At 36.5% G+C, this 21591-nt stretch overlaps 1 protein-coding gene across 1 annotated transcript in view; it reads left to right on the top strand.

The window, feature by feature from the left end:
• The first annotated feature begins 618 nt into the window (after positions 1 to 618).
• Positions 619 to 21591, top strand: part of SH3BGRL (SH3 domain binding glutamate rich protein like) — a 60564-nt gene continuing 39591 nt past the window's right edge. Inside the window, exon 1 of the mRNA XM_004442082.3 lies at positions 619 to 803. Coding sequence (XP_004442139.1) covers positions 759 to 803 — 45 coding nt within the window. The 5' untranslated portion in view covers positions 619 to 758. The remainder of the gene's footprint in view (positions 804 to 21591) is intronic.

Raw genomic sequence — 21591 nt, 5'->3', positions numbered from 1 at the left:
TTTCTTCCTCCATTGTTGAGTTTGCCAGTCAATCAGGCCTCCCGCGAATTCTCACAGAAGCAGGATTCCCTCTCTCAACAAAAAGCAAAACTCAAAGAAAACCAATCCTGCCATTTCTGGGCTTAGGGAAACCTGAAACTTTTCTTAAACCTTCTGTGGCATCGTTCAGTCCTTCAGTGTCTGATTCCTGCCACCAGCTAACATCAGAACAATCACTATATGAGTCTAAAAATGCACAAGGCTTTGAGAGCATGAGCTTTCTTACTAGCGTCCGGATTCAACATAGAGCTTCCTCTTTCAAGGAAGCTGTCTTATTTGCATACATTTCTGAGAAGGAAGTTATGCGCATAACTTTTAGACTCCTTGGGAAAAGGTCTTTCATTCTAATTTAATTTAATTCAATGCTCCCTTTTTCTTTTTCTTTCTCCTCTCTCTCTCTTCTCGGGAAGGAAATCGTAAAAAATAAATGTTTCAACAGATCTCGCGGTGCTATTCGAGATTCCGTATTAAAAAAAAAAGAAAGAAAGAAATGATGCAAACAAGCCTGTGCCTTCCGGGGTTTGGGGCTGGGAGTGCAGCGCTCCGAGCCCAGTAAAAGCAGCCAAGGGAGGAGGCGGGGCTCTGGCGAGTTCCCCTTCCACCTTCCCCCACCCTTCTCTTCCAACCTCTGTTCGGCCCCCTAGCTTGACTCCAGCCTTTGCTGCAGCTGCTCTCCAGTAGTTTCAGGACCGCAAACAACCGCAGTCGCTGTTCCCAGGATGGTGATCCGTGTGTATATTGCATCTTCCTCTGGCTCTACGGCGGTAAGGAGGGTGGGGAACCCACCTTTGTTGTTTTCCTACGCCCCAGTCTCCTGCTGCCCCAGAACCGTTAAATTGCAGAAGTTCGTCTGGCAGCTTCTCCTTCCCACCCCGCCCCACCCGCCTTCTTCCCTTTCTTCTCTTTGTTGCATCTATTTCGTTTTTCCAGGGAGTTGAACTTTGTTTGCCTTAGGACGTTAGGGCCACATTTCTTTGAAGGAAAAAGAAAGCTACCGAGTTTTGGTAGATGGGAGATGGTGGCATAGGGTCTTTAGGGTTAACTAAAGAAGTCAAGTAAAAGAACACACTGGTGAGTTTCAAGAGTGGAACATTAGACATATGTGCTCTAGGTACTGAAACGGGGTGCTCTAACTGATGACGATTGAGTGGAGGCCTACTGAGGCATTGTGATTATTTTCAGAAGTGAGACCCCTGTAATCAAAGAGTTATTTTTCTAGTGTGTAGGAAAGGGCGTTGAACTTCAGCCTAAAGAGTCTGTTAGAACTAGACAGAATGGGAGGGGAAGTTGGGAGCAATGATACAAAGTTGTGTTTTTTTTAAACTTAATGTGACAAGGGACCTGTTTTTTTCTCCCATATTGTCCCTTATGTTGACTTTTTCTTTTTTTCAAGCAGTTTTACTTCTAACAGTTCCTAACTGCTTCAAATATAGTATTGGGAACTGGAACGGCAACTAACAAATGGCTTCCTGTGTAGTAGCAGACTGGAATTGCTGCTGCTTCAAATGATAGGACATTCCCCCCCCACCCATTCATGTGCTCTTAATTTAGAATAACAATTTTTCAGCAGCTGTGTGGAGCAATAGGATAAACTGGAGTGAAAGCTGAGTGTATATCCATGATAAATGAAAGTGTCTCTATTTTTTACAACTCAACAGAAAAGCCAACTGTGGCAAGAGCCAACGTTTGGGTTCAGGATGTAGGGTGTAGGAACTCCCTCCCTCTTCTGAGCTTTAGAGCAGCAGCAATTCCAGGCTTTTGTTTTGTTTTTCTGTTTTTGTTTTTGTTTTGCTTATTTACCCCTAAGAGGATTTGGGATAGAACTGAAGGTTATGTGAAATTACAAGAACCTTGAACCTTGAACTTTGTTTCTTCTGGCCACCATATGTGGGTGTGTTTATACAGTTTTGAAATAGAATACTTAACCTTACGTTTTTTGAGCAAGTTTAGGTTGAAAAAAAGAAAACTTTTTATATTGCCTTTGAACCTCACTTTATGAGCATCTTGCCTTATTATTTTACATATATATTAATTCTAATATGTCCAAGTAATATTTGAGTTACTCAGAGTCTCAAGTCCAATACAGTTTATAAAATTTTAAAGACCAGCTTAATACCTTTAGTTAAACCCCTAGTTAGATTGAACAGATCAGGAAGTTAGTTTCACTTTGAGTGATATGCAGTTTCAATATTGCTATTTATTCTTTGCTTTTTCGCTCTTCTACTCCTCCCCCAAAAGCAGATTCCATAAGAAACTCCTTTCATAATTTCTCTTCTAGTAAGAACAACTATACTTCTCTCTTTGTTAAAACTTAAGTTCCTAAGAACCTTAAAAATCACTGCTGTCTCCTATTATGCCCATTATTAGACTCCACTGTTGAAGACTATGAAAATAGGAAATATTTATCATATTGGTGTTTTGTTTCAATTTTTTTTGTTACAGGTAATTAGAGATTTGTCTGTTGTTGCCATAATTATAGTTCTTATGAATGTGTCATCGAAATTCCACTGCATATTGCCAAAATAAATCCTTGTTTTATTACAGTCTTAAAGTACTTTTAAATAATGCTAAAACAATATAAAGTGAGTGACCTTCAGGAAGAGCTCCTTTATAACATAAATGGAGACTCTTCAGTTTACAATACTAAGGTTTTTCCTTTAAGATCGCTGCCATGTTGTTTTTAACACACGATTTAGAAATTTTGGAGCAAGCAGCCTATTGTGAACCCAGCAATTGTGCAAAGTGAGATACTCCTATAAATGACTAAGTGTCTGAAGAATATTTTAAAAAGCTATTGGTTTTAGATTTGTAATCCCTGACTATTTTCTCTGACTCTAGTGGTTGTCCATAAAAATAACCAGTATTAGATGTTTTATTGGCCAGGGGAGGATCTGTGATAATTGCAGAATGATATCAATTTATTCTGTCTCAAGACTCCCTTTCCTTCATAGCCCAAATAAAAATTAAAAAAACGCTTTCAAACTTGTACTCAACTCTGCCCCAATACAGAGGAGTAGCACTTGCTTCTCAAAAGTTTAGAAATGGAAGCAAGTATATTGGTTTTTGCGAGGGATTTCTTGACAGTAGCCATAATAATGGTAATTAGTAGGAAAACTTAAGTGTGTCAGGTACTATCTCATTTTTTCTTGACAATTTCTAGTCCTATGAATTAGGTACTATGATTATCTTTATTTTTAAGATAAGGAAATACAGGTGTAGCAAGGTTAGCAGCATTCTCAAGGTCACACAACTAGTAAGCCACAGAGCTTGAATCCAACACAGACTGTTTCAATCCAAATAACGTGTGTTTAACCACCAAGAAATAATATCCTCCCAGTGATGCATGACAGCTAGGAGGCATAAAGAGATAAATGTGAACATGAGGTGAGAGGTACAGAAAGGCATAAGTCCTGTAAGGGGAAGAATTGCTTGGGCATATACATATAGGGGAATAGAAAAATGAGGAGCTAGTGTGGAGGAGGAATAGTATGTCTAAAGGTGAATGTCAGTAAGTGGGATAAATGATTATTCACTCAAGGCCGGGGAGATAGAAAAGACGTGCATATTTGGAACTGGTCTTTTATAGGTCAAGGTGTGAAAGTTCAGGTCTTAATGCTGTTTCTTTTTATGGAAACCGTTTAGCAGGAATGCAGCTCCCAAGTTATCTGTCTATAGGAAGTGATTTCTGCCTGTTCATGCATGTCTTGATCGGCTGTAACACAGTAGTATACACCAAGGTTTTTTTTTTTTGTTTTCCTTGAGATTGTAATGCCCTGTAAATTTACATTTAATGAAAAAGGAATAGTAAGTACAGAGCCTATATAACTTAATAAATTTCAATGACTTTTAACAAAAATCAACATTGGCCTTTGATCAGAATTGCTAGAGTGTTGATAGCTTGAAGAATTTTAACTGGTTTGGGAGTTTCTTCCCATACTTCTTTCCCTCAGATCCATAATAATCTCCTTTTCATGGCTTCTATGCATTCTAAGTGTGCTTGGTGTAGAAATTTTAGATTGTAGTAGATAGATAGTTTCTGAGGGTTTTATTTATGGAATAACCTTTTAAAAATGGTCTCTTTTATGACTGTTAAAACATAAACTAGTTGTAGCTTTAATTATCCATATAGTAAATGAAATAAACGTAATTTTCCTATATAGCAGTATTCAGTCCACAAGTAAATAAAACGAACACTTGTAATTGCCAAAGCATGAGTCACTAGTTACAGTATTTTCTTCATTTGATAATATGGATATAGAACAACAAGCCAGGGCCAGCCGGTGGCTTAGTGGTTAAGTGCAGGTGCTCTGCTGCTGGCGGCCCGGGTTCGGATCCCTGGCGCGCACCGACGCACCGCTTCTCCGGCCATGCTGACGCCGCGTCCCACATACAGCAACTAGAGGGATGTGCAGCTATGACACACAACTATCTACTGGGACTTTGGGGGGAAAATAAAAAAAAAAGAAAGTAAAAAAAAAAGAAAAGAAGTATTTAAAAAAAAAAAAGAACAACAAGCCACAGTTCTCCATCTATATAATTCTCAAGTAATTGCATCTTAGGTGACATAGTATTTTGCTGCTCTGTCTCTGTATTTATAAATTGAACATTGATTTGATGCATGCTATGGTCTTTGTCATAGCTACCAAGGTTTGTTTGAATGCTGCTTAAAGGTACTCATAAACTACTTAGAAGAGCAAAATCAGAAAATGTTTATCAGATGACTGTTTGGACATGCTTTTTGGATGCACTGAACAGTGGAGAATGGCAGCTTTCACATGGCAAATGCAGGAACTCAAGATCAGTGCCTTCAACTTGGTACCTTCTATTTGATGACGGATTTCCTAAGTTTCACAGCAACAATGGCAAAGCCTTTGGAATAATTTGGCCTGACTTAAAGAGGCCGGGGAAACACAGTTATCAATAATGATGATTCTTGAGCATTTAAAAAGATGCTTAAAAGTCAAATGGTTATAGGGAAGAATGTATTGCAGAAGTTTAGTAAAAGATTCATAATCTGGTAGGAGAGAAGCATAAAGTGGATTCATCTCGAGCCAGCCCTGATGGCCTAACGGTTACAGTTTGGCATACTTCGTTTCAGCAGCTCGGGTTTGGTTCCCGGGCGTGGAACCATACCAGTTGTCTGTCAATACCCATGCTGTGGTGGTGGCTCACACAGAAGAACCAGAAAAACTTACAACAATACACAGCTATGTACTGGGGCTTTTGGGGGGGAAAGGAAGAAAAAAGGAAGATTGGCAACAGATGTTAGCTTAGGGTGAATCTTCCCTTGCAAAAAAAGTAAATAAATAAAATAAACTGGATTCATCTCTAGCTCAAAGACTAGTTACTCTATTGAGGAAGGGTTTTGATCAATAGACCTTAAGGTCAATCCTCCCCCTGGGTTGGCTGGAAAAAAGAATAAATTGAAGCTCCAGACACAATAGGTCAAATGTTCTAATTCTCTGTAGTTAATCTCTAAATTCTTTTCTGAAATATATATTGTGCAAACATATATCTTTTACATGAATATTTTCTGCTTTTATTGAATTGTCAAGGGTGAATGTTGTATTTAATTTCTTACTGATAAAATTAAACAGATTGAGAATCTGTTGGTGACTATCTGACCATCTGTTTGCTTTCAGTTCTACTTTGCAGCCCACCAGGAGGCCTTTTAACCCAGTACTTAATTACTTCCTCCAATCTAGACCAAGATTAAACAAACATACTTTTAGAAAAAAGGGGCAGCTCATTTATGATGACTGTTCTTATTAATATGAGTGGCAAAGCTGACTTCGTACACTTGGCCAGTAGAGAAGAATTCTAAGCAAAGGGATTATTTTCTAACCTAATGTCTCACCTTTTGGCTTTATTGGTTTGTTTGAAGTGTTGCAGACTGCCAGAACATCAGGCAAAAATTAAGTATAAATTTAAAAATATCCTGACAAATTCAAAGATTATATATTTAAAAGTATTCAGTGTCAGTGTTACTAGATTTTTTGTTTCATTACCCTTTCATTAACCTGACTAATCAAGATTTGACTCTAGTAATAGTAAAAGCTAACACTTATTTTTGCATCGTATATGTCCCACACTATGCCCAGTGCTTTACATATGTTATCTTAATTAGTTTAATCCTTATAGTAACACTGTGAGATAAGTACTATTATTAGATCCATTTCATGTAATTGGAGGGGGCATCTCTAAGACCCAGAAACATTAGATACATTGCTCAAGATTAAAGAGCTACAAGTGGCAGAACTGAGATTAAAACCCATGTTGTTCTGACTCTAGAACCCACTCCTAAACACTGTGTTATTTACTCATCCTCTTAGTGTATAGGTATTGAACAGAAATTATGTCAATAGTACATTAAAATCTTGTCATGTGAGTAAGAATTTTTAATTGTCATTTAAGAATGGATGATGCCTGAAAAGAAAGAAAAAGACTGGGTGAGGCCTAACTAGGCAAACATGCCTTCCTTCATAATCCTAGTAAACTAGGAGGAGGGGAGATAGGGAGGTTAGAAGCACCATTTTCATATACAATTTTGTTCTTTTTTTATAAAATTGCCTAACCAAGGGCATAGTTTTAAATAGCATTTGTGCCACAATTGAATTTTTATGACTTTGATCCTCTTCCCTGAGAAGTTTCTCTGTGTGGCTGTAGACCAACATAACTAAAAGGTGGCTTTTTATGATTCTGTAAATCGTCTAAATTCATCAGGAAGACAGTGCTGCTATGACTTGTAAATTCTGGTTCTGGACTGTAGTCTTAGAGTTCTGTCCCTTTGACTTAGTCTTTAATGGAAATGAGACCCTATTACAGAGTTGGAGTGGAGCCAAACATTATGGCTTAGGGGATTTCCAACAGTGAATCAAGACAAATAGAACTTCACCTTTTAAATACCAGAGAATGTTCATCTCAGTTAATAGTTACAACCTGAGAAATTTTGTCTGTTTCACCACCACAGCTCAGTCAGTTGTTTCATCATAATCATAAGCACAATGTATTTTACCTGTATGATATCAGAAACCATTTCTATCCAGTGTGATATTTTCTTTCTTTCTTTTTTTTTTTGTGAGGAAGATCAGCCCTGAGCTAACATCCATGCCAATCCTCCTCTTTTTGCTGAGGAACACTGGCCCTGGGCTAACATCTATGCCTATCTTCCTCCACTTTATACGGAATACTGCCACAGCATGGCCCGAAAAGCTGTGCCTCAGTGCGCACCCGGGATCTGAACCTGGGCTGCCAGCAGCGGAGCTCACGCACTTCACTGCTACCCCACGGGGTCGGCCCCAGAGTGTGATATTTCAAAGTTGATTCAGAAAGAAGATGAGCATAGACAATTACTTAATATGTTAAAAATATAATTCATCTCACTTTAATTTCTTATGCAAATAATTTGTCAGCCTTAGTTGATAATAATAAGAGCTATCATTCATTGAGCACTTAAAATGTGCCAGGCATAGCAGTAAGAACTTTACATGTATTATATCATTTAATTCTTGTGACAACTCAATGAAGTCAGTACTCTTATTATGCCTGTTTTCTTTTTCTTTTTTTTTTTTTTTTTGCTGAGGAAGATTCACCCTGAGTAATATCCATGCCAGTCTTCTTCTATTTTTTAGTATGTGGGCTGCCAGCACAACCTGGCCACTAACAGAGTGGTGTAAGTCCATGCCCAGGAACCAAACCCAGGCAGCTGAAGTGGAGTGCACTGAACTTAACCCCTAGGCCACCGGGGCTGGCCCTTATTGTGCCCATTTCCAAGAAGAGGAAACAGTCAGAGAGCTAGCAATGTCATAGAGCTAGCAAAGCACTCCCTAGGTTTGTCTGATTCCAGAACCCGTGGTCTTAACCTGTATGCTATCCTGCTTCTGATTGATATTTATTAATTACCCGCTGTGACTGTGGCTCTGAAACTAATTTAAAAGTCATTGCAAAATGCTTGCTTTCTGATGAACTTAGAAAATCATGAAAAGTACTTCTTAATTAATTGGTCTATAGCAGTACCGAGAATAATTCTAATGGCCTGTTACATCAGGTAGAGAACTTAGAATTCTTCAGAGCAGAAAGTCAAAGTCATAATAATAACTCAGTATATACTATTAATTAAAATGCAGAACATGTACATTTATCCCAGTATAAGAAAATTACCTTGTGTAAGGCAGTATAACTGAAAGTAGATAAGACATTGTTTTTGAAAGGGATTTTTAAGCTTTTAGCTAGAGCACATAGCTTTAGGGTGAGGTACACATTATTGGCTGTTGCCTATGTGATTTGAGTACGTCACTAAACCTTTCTTTGCTTCTTATCACCCTCACAAGTGGAATATAAATGACAAAAAATGAAAAGTATCATGAAATAAAGCTTCTACAAGTGTTATTACTGGAAATCTATTACTGAAAACTATCAAATCTGATCTTACACTTTCAGAAACTTAAACAATTGGTCTTGGTCATCAACTGAATATTTTGAACTCAAAAGAGGCAGTGGTTGGGATGAAGCTTTTTCAGAGAATTTCTACTTAAAATTTTAGGAATAAATGTTTTAAATTTAAATCTTCTAAGCAATGTTGACAGGAAAATCGGGTGGTAGCGATAATACAGAGAGTTAGCCAGGCGACAAGACAAATACCTGGTGAGTTTTAAAGGGAATAAGAAGGAAGTTTGACAAGATCCAGAATAAGGCCAATTCTATACCAGACTTTGAATTTATCTGATTTTTAAAAAAGAGGTTGTTGAAAGGCAAGTACAAAAATATTATGAGGAAAATGTGACTAAACATTTACTTATTGTTCAGTTGCATTAGGACTTGTGATTACATTTTGAAGTTGACATTGAAGAATGATTTTTGTTTGGTATGTTTTTGTATCCCCTTAGAAATTATGTGGTTATGATCAGGCTCTGCAGGGGGGACTTAAGAGAGGGGTATATATATCTCACTTGGAGTTTAGTCTGACTTACCAAAAGGTTGACTTCGAGAATTAAAACTATACATTCCAGGGGAACCTTACACTGCCCGAATGTCAGGGACTGCTTGGGAGAGATTCCACCAGCCCCGTACTATGTATGTGCTTTCAAAAGTCAGTGACTCTAGATTTCATGAAAAGTTATGTACCATATGATACTTTAAAACACAAAGCAAGCACAATCTTATCTAAATAATTTATGTTTAGATGCCCAAGTGGATTTACTATAAATTGATATCTAATTACTTTTTGAAAGTGACTCATTTACAGAGATGAATTTGATTTTTTCACTGCATAATGTGGTTGGATAGGGAAGTATTAGAATTGTACTTTTAGGTTAATGTATAAAACTAGGGAAACATTACATAAACATCTTATTGATTGGAATATATAGAGAACATCTAAAAAGGGGCTATTGGTACAACAATTAGATACCATATTGTGCAACAGTTCATGTTAAAAGATTCCGGGGGAAGAAAAAAGCAAAATCTGAATCCTTGATTTGTCAAAACATGGATTGCTCCAACAAACAATTATAAGGAAAAGTAGTTAGACTATCTCCCAAGAAGTGAGATAACCCAATTCTATACCCACAATTGCAAAAAGCACCACCATTTGATGTCATAAGATTTCTTGAAATATTTGATGTTGGAATGGGGGACATTAATATATGTGTCTATTTTGTTTTAGTAAAAATGTGGAGCAATTGTCATTTCATATGATTAATGATGAACCCTTATTCTATGTAAAAGCATATGATAAAAAAGACAGATGGCATATTTGTTGTATAAAATAGCATTAAACTTTTCTTCTAAACATTTTCTCAAGCTATAGAGATTGACTCTACCACAGTAATTGTTTTAAGTCATGTAAGGCAGATTTCTGTACATCAAAAACAGATTTTGAGGCCAAATCAATGTTTTTACAGTTTATATCCTAGCTTTCCTCCTCTCATATTGATGGGCCTGTCAAAATTAAAGATACTTTGTAACTGCAATAAACAAAAAAATAAAAGATAAAGATCAAGCTCAAAAAAAAAGATACTTTGTAGAGCTCTACTTTAGAATAGTACTATTTCAAAATTCGACAGTGATATCAACAACTTATCTACCTTTTCCTCCAGACCATGAGCTTCTTACTGCCCAGAATATGCTTATACATGGTAAGTTTCTAAATAAATATTTGTTGCTGCATCAATGCATGACATGTTTAAATTCAAGTGTAAACAGGTCATCCAAATAGACATGTGCAGTTAGTTACTAGTGGGAAGTGCATGACTAGAACTTGGGAAAGATGGTGTCTGGAGAGTAAATTTGGGAGTCATTCACAAAGAGGTGCTTGAACCCATAGGAAAGAATGAGCTCACTTGGAGGGAGGAATTATAGAGTGAGATGAGAAGAGGGCTGTGAACAAAGACAGGACCTTGGTGAATGTTCACATTCAGGATGATGTGAAAGGAAGCTGGTACAAAAGGAAACAGGAAGATTCATTAAGAGAGATCAGAGTAGTGTCCATTAATGGAAACTAGGGTAGAGAAGAGTTTCCAAGGAGGGTGAGCATTATTGCTGGTGCCGTACAGAAATCATAAAAACTAATTTTAAAAGGACGTTGAACTCAAAATAAGGAAATTATTAGTGACCTTGGAAATAGCAGTTTCAGTGGAATGGTGAGGACAGCAGCCTGATTGGGAAGCATTAAGAAATGCAGTGCATATGAGGAAGAGCTGAGTATGTAGTCCAATATTCGAGTAGTTTGGTGAAAGGAAAGAAGGAAGATAGTTGAAAAGAATTAAAATAACAGTATTCTAGAGCTATTAAAAAAGAACAAAACTAAGTGAACTGGAATTTTGCCTTGAAAAATCCTATTTGTCAGTTTTCCCAGCCTAGATTTATTGGAATACTGTTGATTTTTTATTTCACTGTAGAATCAAGTTTAAACTAACTCAATGATTAGTGGTTGAAATATTCAAGAATTAATATTTTGGAAATTATGACAGAGAGAGAAGATGAACATTTGTGATTAGAGAACAATGAAACCAAATCAACATCTTTATGTTATTTCTACTTGAAAATGTCCAATGAACATTTTTTATCAAGAAAAATCCAAATTACTTCAGAAAGCATTGTCTTTAAAGTATAAACGCCTTTGCTTATTTTAGTTACCATATAAAATCTATGTTGACCATATAGCAAAATATCTTTATTTTTAGTGGTAAATTTAAATTAGCCTTGTAAGAGAATAAGCAGAAAAGTTGAAGTTCTTATAGAAATTATGAAGAACAGCTGGAAATTTACATTACACCACTTGCCAAATGTCAGTTAAGACCAGTTGGACTCTTTAGAAAATATTGCTCTGTACGCTCTAACTTCTTACTAGGAGATGGATTATTTTAGTCATAAGAAAGTACAACTTATCTGTTTTTTTCAATTTAGTCTTTTACATTTAGTCCCCCTTTCCCCAATTTTAATGTAGCTTCCAGGAAACTGGGAGTATAGAGTTGGAAGGTCAGTAGGCAGATAACCCCATTAAGATTTCTGAGCTGACTTGGGATCTGGTGAAGGCAATTCAAGAAAAAAAGACAAAGAAAGATAAATGGAAAGAAATTAGAAATTTGGGACTCCATATAAATGAAATTATTAAATTCTAGATCAGAGAGTTTATGGAGCGCTGGTTCAATGCTTCTACATTGAACAAATGTAATAGTATGTGTCTACACACATACCATATAAACACTTGGCAGAGATGCTCAACTGCAGAGCCTTACATGGGGTGGACAATTTTAATAAATTATGTGGATAGGCCCTGCCAATTCTGAATCTATTGGCTGTGCCGAGGATTCTCTTCTTTTCACCCCAAAATTCATTCATTCATTCAGAAAATATTTCTTGCCATCTACTGGGCTAGACTCTGGACTCAGGTCCTCAAGGGCAGAAAAAGGGCCAGGAATAAAGATTCCTCAGCTTCTTCCTTGAGCCAGAATAAGAGAGGAAGTATGGGGGTGTCTATTTTGGGGACAAAGTTATATGGTCTGCAAATAAGGAGGCGTATATGAGGGGCTCAAAGGCAGAAGTACTTTAGGGACTACTTGCGTGCAAGTTGGTACCCTGTCTCACAGGAATCAATATTCTCCTGCCCCCCAGTAAATGTCTCAAAGTATTTTGTCCACCCCTTCCAGTCACCCTGGCAATGATCTCCTCCTTGAATAACTATTCTGAAGACAGTGATAGTTTATTAGTTCAATTCAACCTTTATTCAGTTTTCCTGCTATTTCACTAGAGAAGGGTGTGGGAAGTAGATCCTAAGCACGGTTTGCACTTCTTCTATTTGAACATTTTGCACCGACATGATTATTATGCAGTTCTGATTAAAGCCAAATGTAGCAGTGATGACAAGTTAAAGATTTGTGGTTTAATTGCCTATTTCTATCACTTACCTTGGGATTCTGCAACAAAACACACTAGGCCCCCTTTTCATTATCTGAAAAATGCCTTTTAGAATTCTCTATAATCCCTTCACCTTGGGATCACCCTGGCCTTGATCTTTTGTGTAAACGATTATGCTTTACAAAAATCTGAAGCGTATTCATTAACTCCTTTATTTATAACACTGCAACCATCTTATGTTTGTCTCACTCTTCCTACTCTCCTTGCCTCTTTCCTTCTTTTCTAAGGATTAAAGGATTCCTAACAGTATGGTTCAGTGTTTGGTTCAGGGTTCTGTGTATCAGTGTGCTTTATTTACTTTGGGTTTAGTTCATGCCACTGCTATAATTAAATTTGATGAGGATCACATCTTGAGCCAGACTTTCCAGTGTGGGGGCTATTCAGTGTTTGCCTTTGGTCAAGCATATGACAAAGAGGCTATGTGCTGAAATATTTCCCTTTATGTTTCCACCAAATCATTAGATAAGTAAAGATAATTTTAGCTCCTCCTTCCCCCTTCAAACATATTTCTAACTCTCCCCACCACAACGTTTGAACTCTGTCAAAAGTGGTTGCTTCGCCGCTGAGAGTTAATAAGCATCAAAATCCAGTTGGGTCCCGCTGTTCTGGTGGATAAATTTTCTCCTAGTACCGGGTTGTTCTTAAAGTAGCATTACGGCTTTCAAAATTCTATGATAGTGCTTTAGTGGGAGACTAAAACAACTATATCTGGGTAAAAAGGGCATGGGAAAAATTAATATTTTTGTGATTAATGTCACTTGTTATTAAGAAACCTAGAGTATAACACTGGAAGTTCCTTCTCCGTTGTAAAAAAAATAATAGCTTCCGCTCTCTTCCATTTTTTACCAGCGTCAAACTTGCTGAAAATAAAATATTAGAAACATCTGGATAGAAGAGATCATAGGAGGTCGTCCAGTCCATCCACATAAGGACTGCCTGTGAACTGTCCCAGAAAGACTGTAATCAATTTTCTCTTAGTACTCCGAAGAAGGAAATATACAACCTCCCTTGGTAGTATGCTGCAGTACTACTTTCAATTCCTTGTTGTCCTAGACTCTGGGACTAAGTTTGTGGAAATCTGGGTGACCACTGAAGGATATTTTTTACCTCTTTATGTGTAGTGAAGAGGGAGATCAGATTCTTGAAACCATGGAAACAAAGGAAGTAAAGCACTATACAGTACATAGAAATCCACCAGTCATCAATTCAACATATATTTCCTAAATACCTGCTGATAAAATATTCAACTCTGTGGGGGACAAGGTCTTTCTCCTGAAAGAGCTTACAACCTACCTTGTTTTGGAAAGCTTATAACAGGTCTCATGATTTGATTTTCTTCTCTTCTGCCCCTCTGCTTTTTTAGGAGGCATTCTGGGTATTGTTCATGCCTGTAGATCGATACACTCTAAGGTGATGCCATAAGGGAATATTCCCATATGTTGGTTATTTTGTGAGACTTGTGATTTATTGAATTTAAACTAATCTGAAAATCAGCATTTTAAACATTTTTAAATCAATAATTCCCTAAAGCCCAAGTTTTGGGCATTTTTCATTTATGATAGTTGATGGTATTATTAATGAAGAAAATTGTATGACATGGCTAATATAAGACCTAATGCCATTCCTTTAAAAGATTCAATTTCCAGAAAAATATTTTCTTGTGAAATTATGAATTATACTGCTTGCTGTAGTAGAGAAAACACAGCTGTTTTAGAACTCTGAACTGAAGGCTGTGACTTTTTAATGTTTAATAGTGGTTCATTTGGAATCCTTTCCATCATTAGTGTACTAATCAACAAGGAAGCCCTGGATTTAGGAGTAAAGGCCTTAGGATAATGGGTTAATCTTTATGCTTTTTTCCCCTCTATAAAATAGAAGAAATGACTTTATTACTACTTCCCACGAATGTTAGATTTTTAAAAATCTGATTAATAGCAAGTACTTTGAGTTCCTTTGAAAGAAAATAAGTTTTCATTAGCAGCTCAAAATAATTTGTTAAAACTGTTAAGGCAGAATGACCTTTCTATTTTTCTTTTATAAATTGGAATTTTGTGTTTGTTTTTAGGAGTCCAAGATTAAGTTTGAAGAACCTTAGCTCCTTGTTTTGTTTTGAAATCCTAATATTGGCACAGAACAGAGTCCTACCTATTATTCCTTTTCCATTGAAAATGAACTCTTAATGAGAAATATTGTAGACTCTTACATTCTTTGTCTCTCTCTCTCTCTCTTCCGCCCGCCCCCCACACCCCCTTCGCTCATTCTTCCCTCCCTCAGCTCTCTGGTTCTTTTCTATGCCTTTGTAAGAATGCACAGTAATTTGCAGTTAGTTGAGCGTGAGGTTTAATAACAAAGTTGTGACCCAAAGAAGTTATATTTTAAGCAGGGAAAAAGGTACGAAGAAGAGGTTATACAGGACTTTCAACTCCAGAAAATAGGCTAATAATACTGCTTGTGACATTCACGGTTCCAAATTAGAATTGTCACATATAAAGACTTTTGTATATTTATTGTGTTCTGGAAAGATAATCCTATGTTATTGAAAATGATCACATTCTTTTCATTAATAATCTTTCTCTTTTTGGATGATTTCCTCCCCACCCTCCATTTCTTCTGAATCTATTAGTTAGTGGCTTTTATACTTATTTGTAAAATATTAAAAGTCTACTCTCTTTGGGTATTTTTCAACTATTTCAGGCAAGTTTGCAGTAGATTCCAGTCTTGAGACCATCTTAAATTACAGACAAATTTTGTGAAACCATACAGTATATACCTCAAATATGACTTCTTCAAAGTAAAATTTGTGAATCAGGAAGACAAGCTAAGGCACAGGTTATGTGCTTAACCTAAAACCACATAGATGGAGGCAAGACAGAGAGTGAATCAAGAATACATATTAGAGGAAAACATTATTTCAGGTCACAATTAATCTGTGAGATTAAGGTGGTTTGCATTTACTAACTTCATTTTTATACAAAAAGCTTATTTTGAACCTCCCTTAGGATTCTACTGTATTTTCCTTAAACCCCATTTTTTGACACAATAAAAGGACTGCTATCCTTTGTTCAGTCTTTTTTTTTTTTTTTTTTTTTTTTTGGTTAACAATCTTTTTTCCTTCTTTTTCCTCAAATCTTGGAATGGGAATACAGACTTTTTTTTTTTTTAGGTCACTAGAAAAACCATGACGGGGTTGTTATTATGGTTTCTTTTTGGAAATTAATGATTTAAAACTGACTCAACTACAGTCTTTTCTAAAGAGGATAATGGATCAGATAATAACCTGATGAATGATATGCAGAGTTAAGTAAAGCTGGTTTCCTCATAAAAGCCCTGTACAAGTAGAGACTATATTTCACTCAACACCCAGGCCTTTTTTCATGAGTTTCAAGCCTGAGGTAAGTTCTGCCACCCCCAATACCAATTCTATTAATTTTATATAATTAAGACTAAGGAAACACAATGATCCTAGTTGGATTGTTAACCAAAATTATGCGTTACCACCAATTATACTGTAAATAAAATCAAGGCCTCAGAAAGAGGAATGCTGTATCTTAACCTACACATAGGCAGTAAATTAATTTTTCTTCTGAAAAAATGAAGTTTCTTTTTTAAAATTAGGCCTTTGTCAGATTTTTAGACACGTACATTCAGCCCAACGTTCTTTTGGATATTCTTTCGTGAAACCTATGGATGTGTAAATATTAGCTGAACTTTTCCTCCTATGAAAGTTTTTATTCCATAATGAATGGGGTTATGTTGATAATGTTAAACTTGAGAAGTAGGAGGGCATGACTTAGGAATCTCAGCATCCATTTGATAATGTATATATTTCTCAGAACTACAGGCTAAATCCCAGCTGAATTAAATTGATACTTTATCTTTTATTGGGAGAAAATTCAACCATTCTCTCAACTGTCTCTCCCTCTGCAATGCGTTCCACCCAGAGTCCCCCTATTAACCTTCCTAAATATACTTTAATCTTCTCCAGAAAACACCCTCAACCTAGGTTAAGTGTCTTTTTATAATCCAGTAACACTTTGTGCATATTTTAATATCATTGCATATTGTATTGTTTGTATCTGTCTTCCCCACTAGACTGTGAACTACTTGGGCTCAGGGACTTTGTTTTGTCCATCTCTGTTGTATTCTCAGACTGTAATACAGTGCCCAGTTCCCAGAAAGTATGTAATGAATATATGCTTATGGAATTAGTGGATGCATGAATAAAGCACTTGATTTATCCCCAAAAATAGTATCTGTGAAATAATGGATTTGATATGCTAATTACCTGTTTTTTTCTATTGCACATTAGTATAAACATATACATAAACACATACAACATTAAATAAACATCTTAATTCATGTACTAAAAATGATCTTGTGTGCCTAGCCCATAAGAGATGTTCAGTAAATGCGTGTTGATCAATTGCTTTGCTTTTCTTAGCAATGTTGCTGCCTTAATAAAATAAGCAACGTTAGTGTCAGATCTTATATGGAAGGGCTTGTATCTATTGGCGAAGTCTAATTCTAGACCCATGGAATCTTCTAGATGAATTGGACCTATAGCCCAATCTGTCCAACATTTTATTCAATGCAAACTCCTTTTTTTTTTTTACAGCCTTTTAAATATTGTCCTTCTCCATTGATACTTCTAGTAATTCTTCAAATAGATTGTTCCATTGTTAGACAACTCTGGTTAACTTCTACTACTAACTATTAATAACTACTACTATTAACTACTAAGTTAGTAAATGCAACCTCTAGTAATTCTTCGAATAGATTGTTTCATTGCTAGACAACTCTAGTTATTTAAAAGAATTTTAAATTAAGCCAAAATGTAGTTTGTTCTAACCTCTACCCAGTGGTTTGGATTTTTGTGTTTGTAAGTAAATCCTTTCCTTGATGTCAGAGCCCTTCACCTGGGGTAAGACCTCTGTCATGTCTCCTCGCAGTTTTCTTTTCTTTCTTTCTTTCTTTTTTTTTTTTTGAGGAAGATTGGCCCCGAGCTAACATCTGTTGCCAATCTTGCTCTTTTTCTCTTTTATTTTTTCTCCCCAAAGCCCCAGCAAATAGTTGTATATCCTAGTTGTAGGTCCTTCTAGTTCCTCCATGTGGGATGCTGCCTCAGCTTGGCTTGATGAGTGGTGAGTAGGTCCATGCCCAGGATCCAAACCGTCGAACCCCAGGCCGCCGGAATGTGCAAACTTAACCTCTACGCCACCGGGCGGCCCAAGCTAGAAGTTTTCTGAAGATAGTTTTTGAATATCTGTCTCCAGACTGAACATCCCTAGTTCTTTCAAATATTCCATATGATGCATCTATTTTACGTCATTTACCATCCTGGCTACCACCTTCTAATTTGAGCCTCACTAATTATTTTAATCCTGAAATCTTTAGTGTAAGTCTTCAATGTAATCTAAGTCTTCAATGTAATATATATATATATAGATATATATATATAGATATATATATACATAACACATTTCTGAGCAATTCAGTAAATTTTAATAAAAGCATATTAAGATGAATGTTGTGTTCAGATTGTCCTTATGACTGGAGAGACTCTGATGGCAATGGCACTGGGAATAAATGTTGTGATAGAGATAAGAGCTGTGCTTCTGTTTTATAATTAAGTGGAAAAGTGATTTTCAAATCCCTAATTTTCTATTAGGACAAATTGAGGAGGGGCATTTTTATGATCATTGGACTACTTTAGCTACATTCACTGAATAAATTCATTGGGTGAATTTACACAGGTGAATACCTGTATACAATCACAGTGGATTAATTATTATGTTAGAGCCAATTATGATAGGCAGAATAATGACCTCCCAAAGATGTCCACATCCTAATCCCTGCAGCCTGTGACTGTGTTACCTTACATGGCAAAAGGGACTTTGCAGATGTGATTAAATTAAAGATCTTGAGCTGAGAAATTATCTTGCATTATCCAGGTACACTGATGTCATCACAAGGTTCATTATAAGTGAAAGATGGAGAAGAGAGTCAGTGTCAGATCAATGCCATATGAGAACAATTTGACAGGCATTTCTGGCTTGAAAATGGAGGAAAGGGCCATGAGCCAAGGAATGCGGACAGCCTCTAGAAGCTGGAAAAAGCAACAAAATGGATTCTGTCCTCCCTATAGCATCCAGAAAAGCATGCAGCCCTGCCAACATCTTGATTTTAGCCCAATGAGACATGTTGGACTTCTGACCTCCAGAAATTTAAGATGATAAATTTGTGTTATTTTAAGGCACTAAATTTATGGTAATTTGTTAGAGGAGCTAATGTACCAATGTTCAAATTAAATAGTCTCGGTTTCCCTCAACATAGTATAGAAAATTGAAAATAGGAGGTTCTAGAATATTGCCAGTATTGAAAAAGCAGGATAAGATTCCTATAGGAATCAATTGAGCATTTTTCCAATGATCCATTCATTTTGCAATTGTCTATATGGGACTGTGCTCCGAGCCCTGGAATATCTAATCTGGCATCACAGGAATTGTGTCTGTCTGCCTGTTTTGTTGAGAGAGACACATCACTCTGGACAAAGTATGTTATGAGAATTGTCAGTATAACTTTCTTCATATGAACACTTTCTGACTATATAATATAGATAGTTATAGAGACAGTTTGGCAGAAGGAACTAAGTCTAATCCCAAAGTTTCTCTTCCCCAAGAGAGATTTTAAGCAAGTCTCTCTGCTTTTCTATGCCTGAGATCTTTATGAATAAACAAATATGTCATATCTCTCATATTAAAGGCAATTAACTTGCTATATAATAATTATTCTTCTCAAAGCTTCATGAAGATAATAAGCAATGGGATATTTAGTTTATATGAAGGTTGTTAAGCATCAGTGAATGACAGAAAACTAGGGTATGATGATATTAAATGACTAGTCCTCGCATTCTTAAAGAAGTAACAGCAGAGTGAAGATTAGAATTTTGCTAGCTTCAATGAGTATTTTTAGACTTTACTGTATTTCACTATAATAAGAACATCTATTCTAGGTGGTGATTTGTGTCATTCATGGTAATAACTTTTGATCTGAAAGGAACTTTTAATTTCATCTTTTCTAACCTCATTTCACACATAAAACTGAATTTCAGAGGATGAAAGGATTTGATCAAGGTCACACAGCTTACTAGAGGCATTGCTGGGAGAACATATGCAATTTTCCGTAAATTGCCGATGTCAAAACTAATCTTTGTAATTCAGATGGAATCTCCAGAATTAATTTATGGAAGTAAAGATATTTTGGGGATGGAATGGGGTGAGGTGGGGATAAGCAATTATCTGATTTATCTAGATTTTTTTTATTTACAATACTTGAACTCACTAGATAATTACCAACCATCCTTTTCACTTTTTGATATATAGGCCTGGTTTTTACTCTACATCTTGGTCTACTGATAGATGGCCATCTTCAAGCTAGAATTCAACAAAATTTAATTTTTTTTACTATGAAAGAGTTTTGTGCTGTTGCAAATTGACTCAAATACTTCATGTATATTTTCATTAACATATGCTTTTCAAAAGAAGACTTTTATTTTAAATCACAACATCGATGATCTGTTTTAACTATGTGTCAGTGAGAGACAGGCAGACAGACAATGAGTTATTTCTTTTGGGAGAATCTCAGAGTCACACAGAAAACCAGTAACAACCCATGGCAGCCATATAGCTGTGGGTAAATCATCCTTGGCTTAATGGATGAAGCATGAATGTGCTTAGATTTGGTTTTATTTATGAGGTAGGCTGAATAATAGCCCCCAAAGGTATCCAGGTCCTACTCTCTGGAACCTGTCAATGTTACTTTATGTAGCGAAAGGGATTTTGCTGGTGTGATTAAGTTAAGGATCTTGAAATGGGGAGATTATCCTAGATTATTTAGATGGGCCATAAATGCAATTACAAGGGTCCATATAAAAGAGAGGCAGAGGAAAATTTCATGACAGAAGGGAAAGTAGGAGATATGATGATGGAAATAAGAGGTTGGAGTGATGCAAGGAAGGGGTCACGAACCAAGAACTGCAAGTGGCCTTTAGAAACTAAGAGGCGGGGCCGGCCCCGTGGCTTAGCGGTTAAGTGCGCGCGCTCCACTGCTGGCAGCCCGGGTTCGGATCCCGGGTGCGCACCGCTTCTCGGGCCATGCTGAGGCCGTGTCCCACATACAGCAACTGGAAGGATGTGCAGCTATGACATACAACTATCTACTGGGGCTTTGGGGGGAAAATAAATAAAATCTTTAAAAGAAAAAAAAAAAAAGAAACTAAGAGGCGAAGAAAATGGAATCCCCCTTAGAGACCTCAGAAGGAACCAGCCCAACTACCATCTTGATTTTAGCCCATGAGACTAATTTCAGACTCTGACCTCCAGAACTGTAAGTGGATAAATCTGTGCTGTTTTAAGCCATTAAATTTGTGGTAATTTGTTATTGTGACAATAGGATATTAATAGAATTCTCAGCTCTGCCATTTATAAGTCATGTATTCTTGGCCAATTCATTCAACTCTGTCACTGCTTTTATTCCTCTTAGGTAAAGTTGGGCTTAACCTTGCCTATATTACAGATCTCTTAAACCTGTCCTGAGGAGATTTGTGAAGTTGTAACTGAAATAAATGCTTTGGGCTTTTCACAACAATGATGTCATTGTGAAAAATAGAGTGCCAGAGGCCAAATGTTGAGTAATTGGTCGTTAGATCCCACACCACTGAGAAACATGGTGCAGATTTTTCAGTTACTTCATGGATTTAAAACTGCCACATTGTATTTTGATCAGAAGGAGATCACCAGAGTCATTGCTACAGCAATCAATTAGTCTCTCATTTAAGAGTTCCATTTTATTTTTCTACTTAAAAATAATCAAAATGTTCCCTTCTGTACATCTCTCACCACCATATGCACTTACTGTGCTGGGTCTATTTCAGAAAAGAGAGCCTGTCTCATTGCTTGCAAAACCCTTGGGGCTCGAGTCTATGTGAAGAATGCAGAAAAATTCTTGAACAAGCTATCAGATGGGACTGTTGACAGCTTCTTAGCCTAAAGAAAACTAGTTGTCTTGTGTTTTTACTTTTGCTTTAGAAATGACTTATTTTTACTTGCTGTCTTGATAAGTATCTAAAAGGCACAA

Source organism: Ceratotherium simum, chromosome X (assembly GCF_057802395.1).
Source record: "Ceratotherium simum simum isolate JZ-2026a chromosome X, ASM5780239v1, whole genome shotgun sequence".
NCBI classification, from domain to species: Eukaryota; Metazoa; Chordata; class Mammalia; order Perissodactyla; family Rhinocerotidae; genus Ceratotherium; species Ceratotherium simum.
Note: the sequence above shows the minus strand (reverse complement) of the source record. Positions and strands in the feature narration are given on the sequence as shown.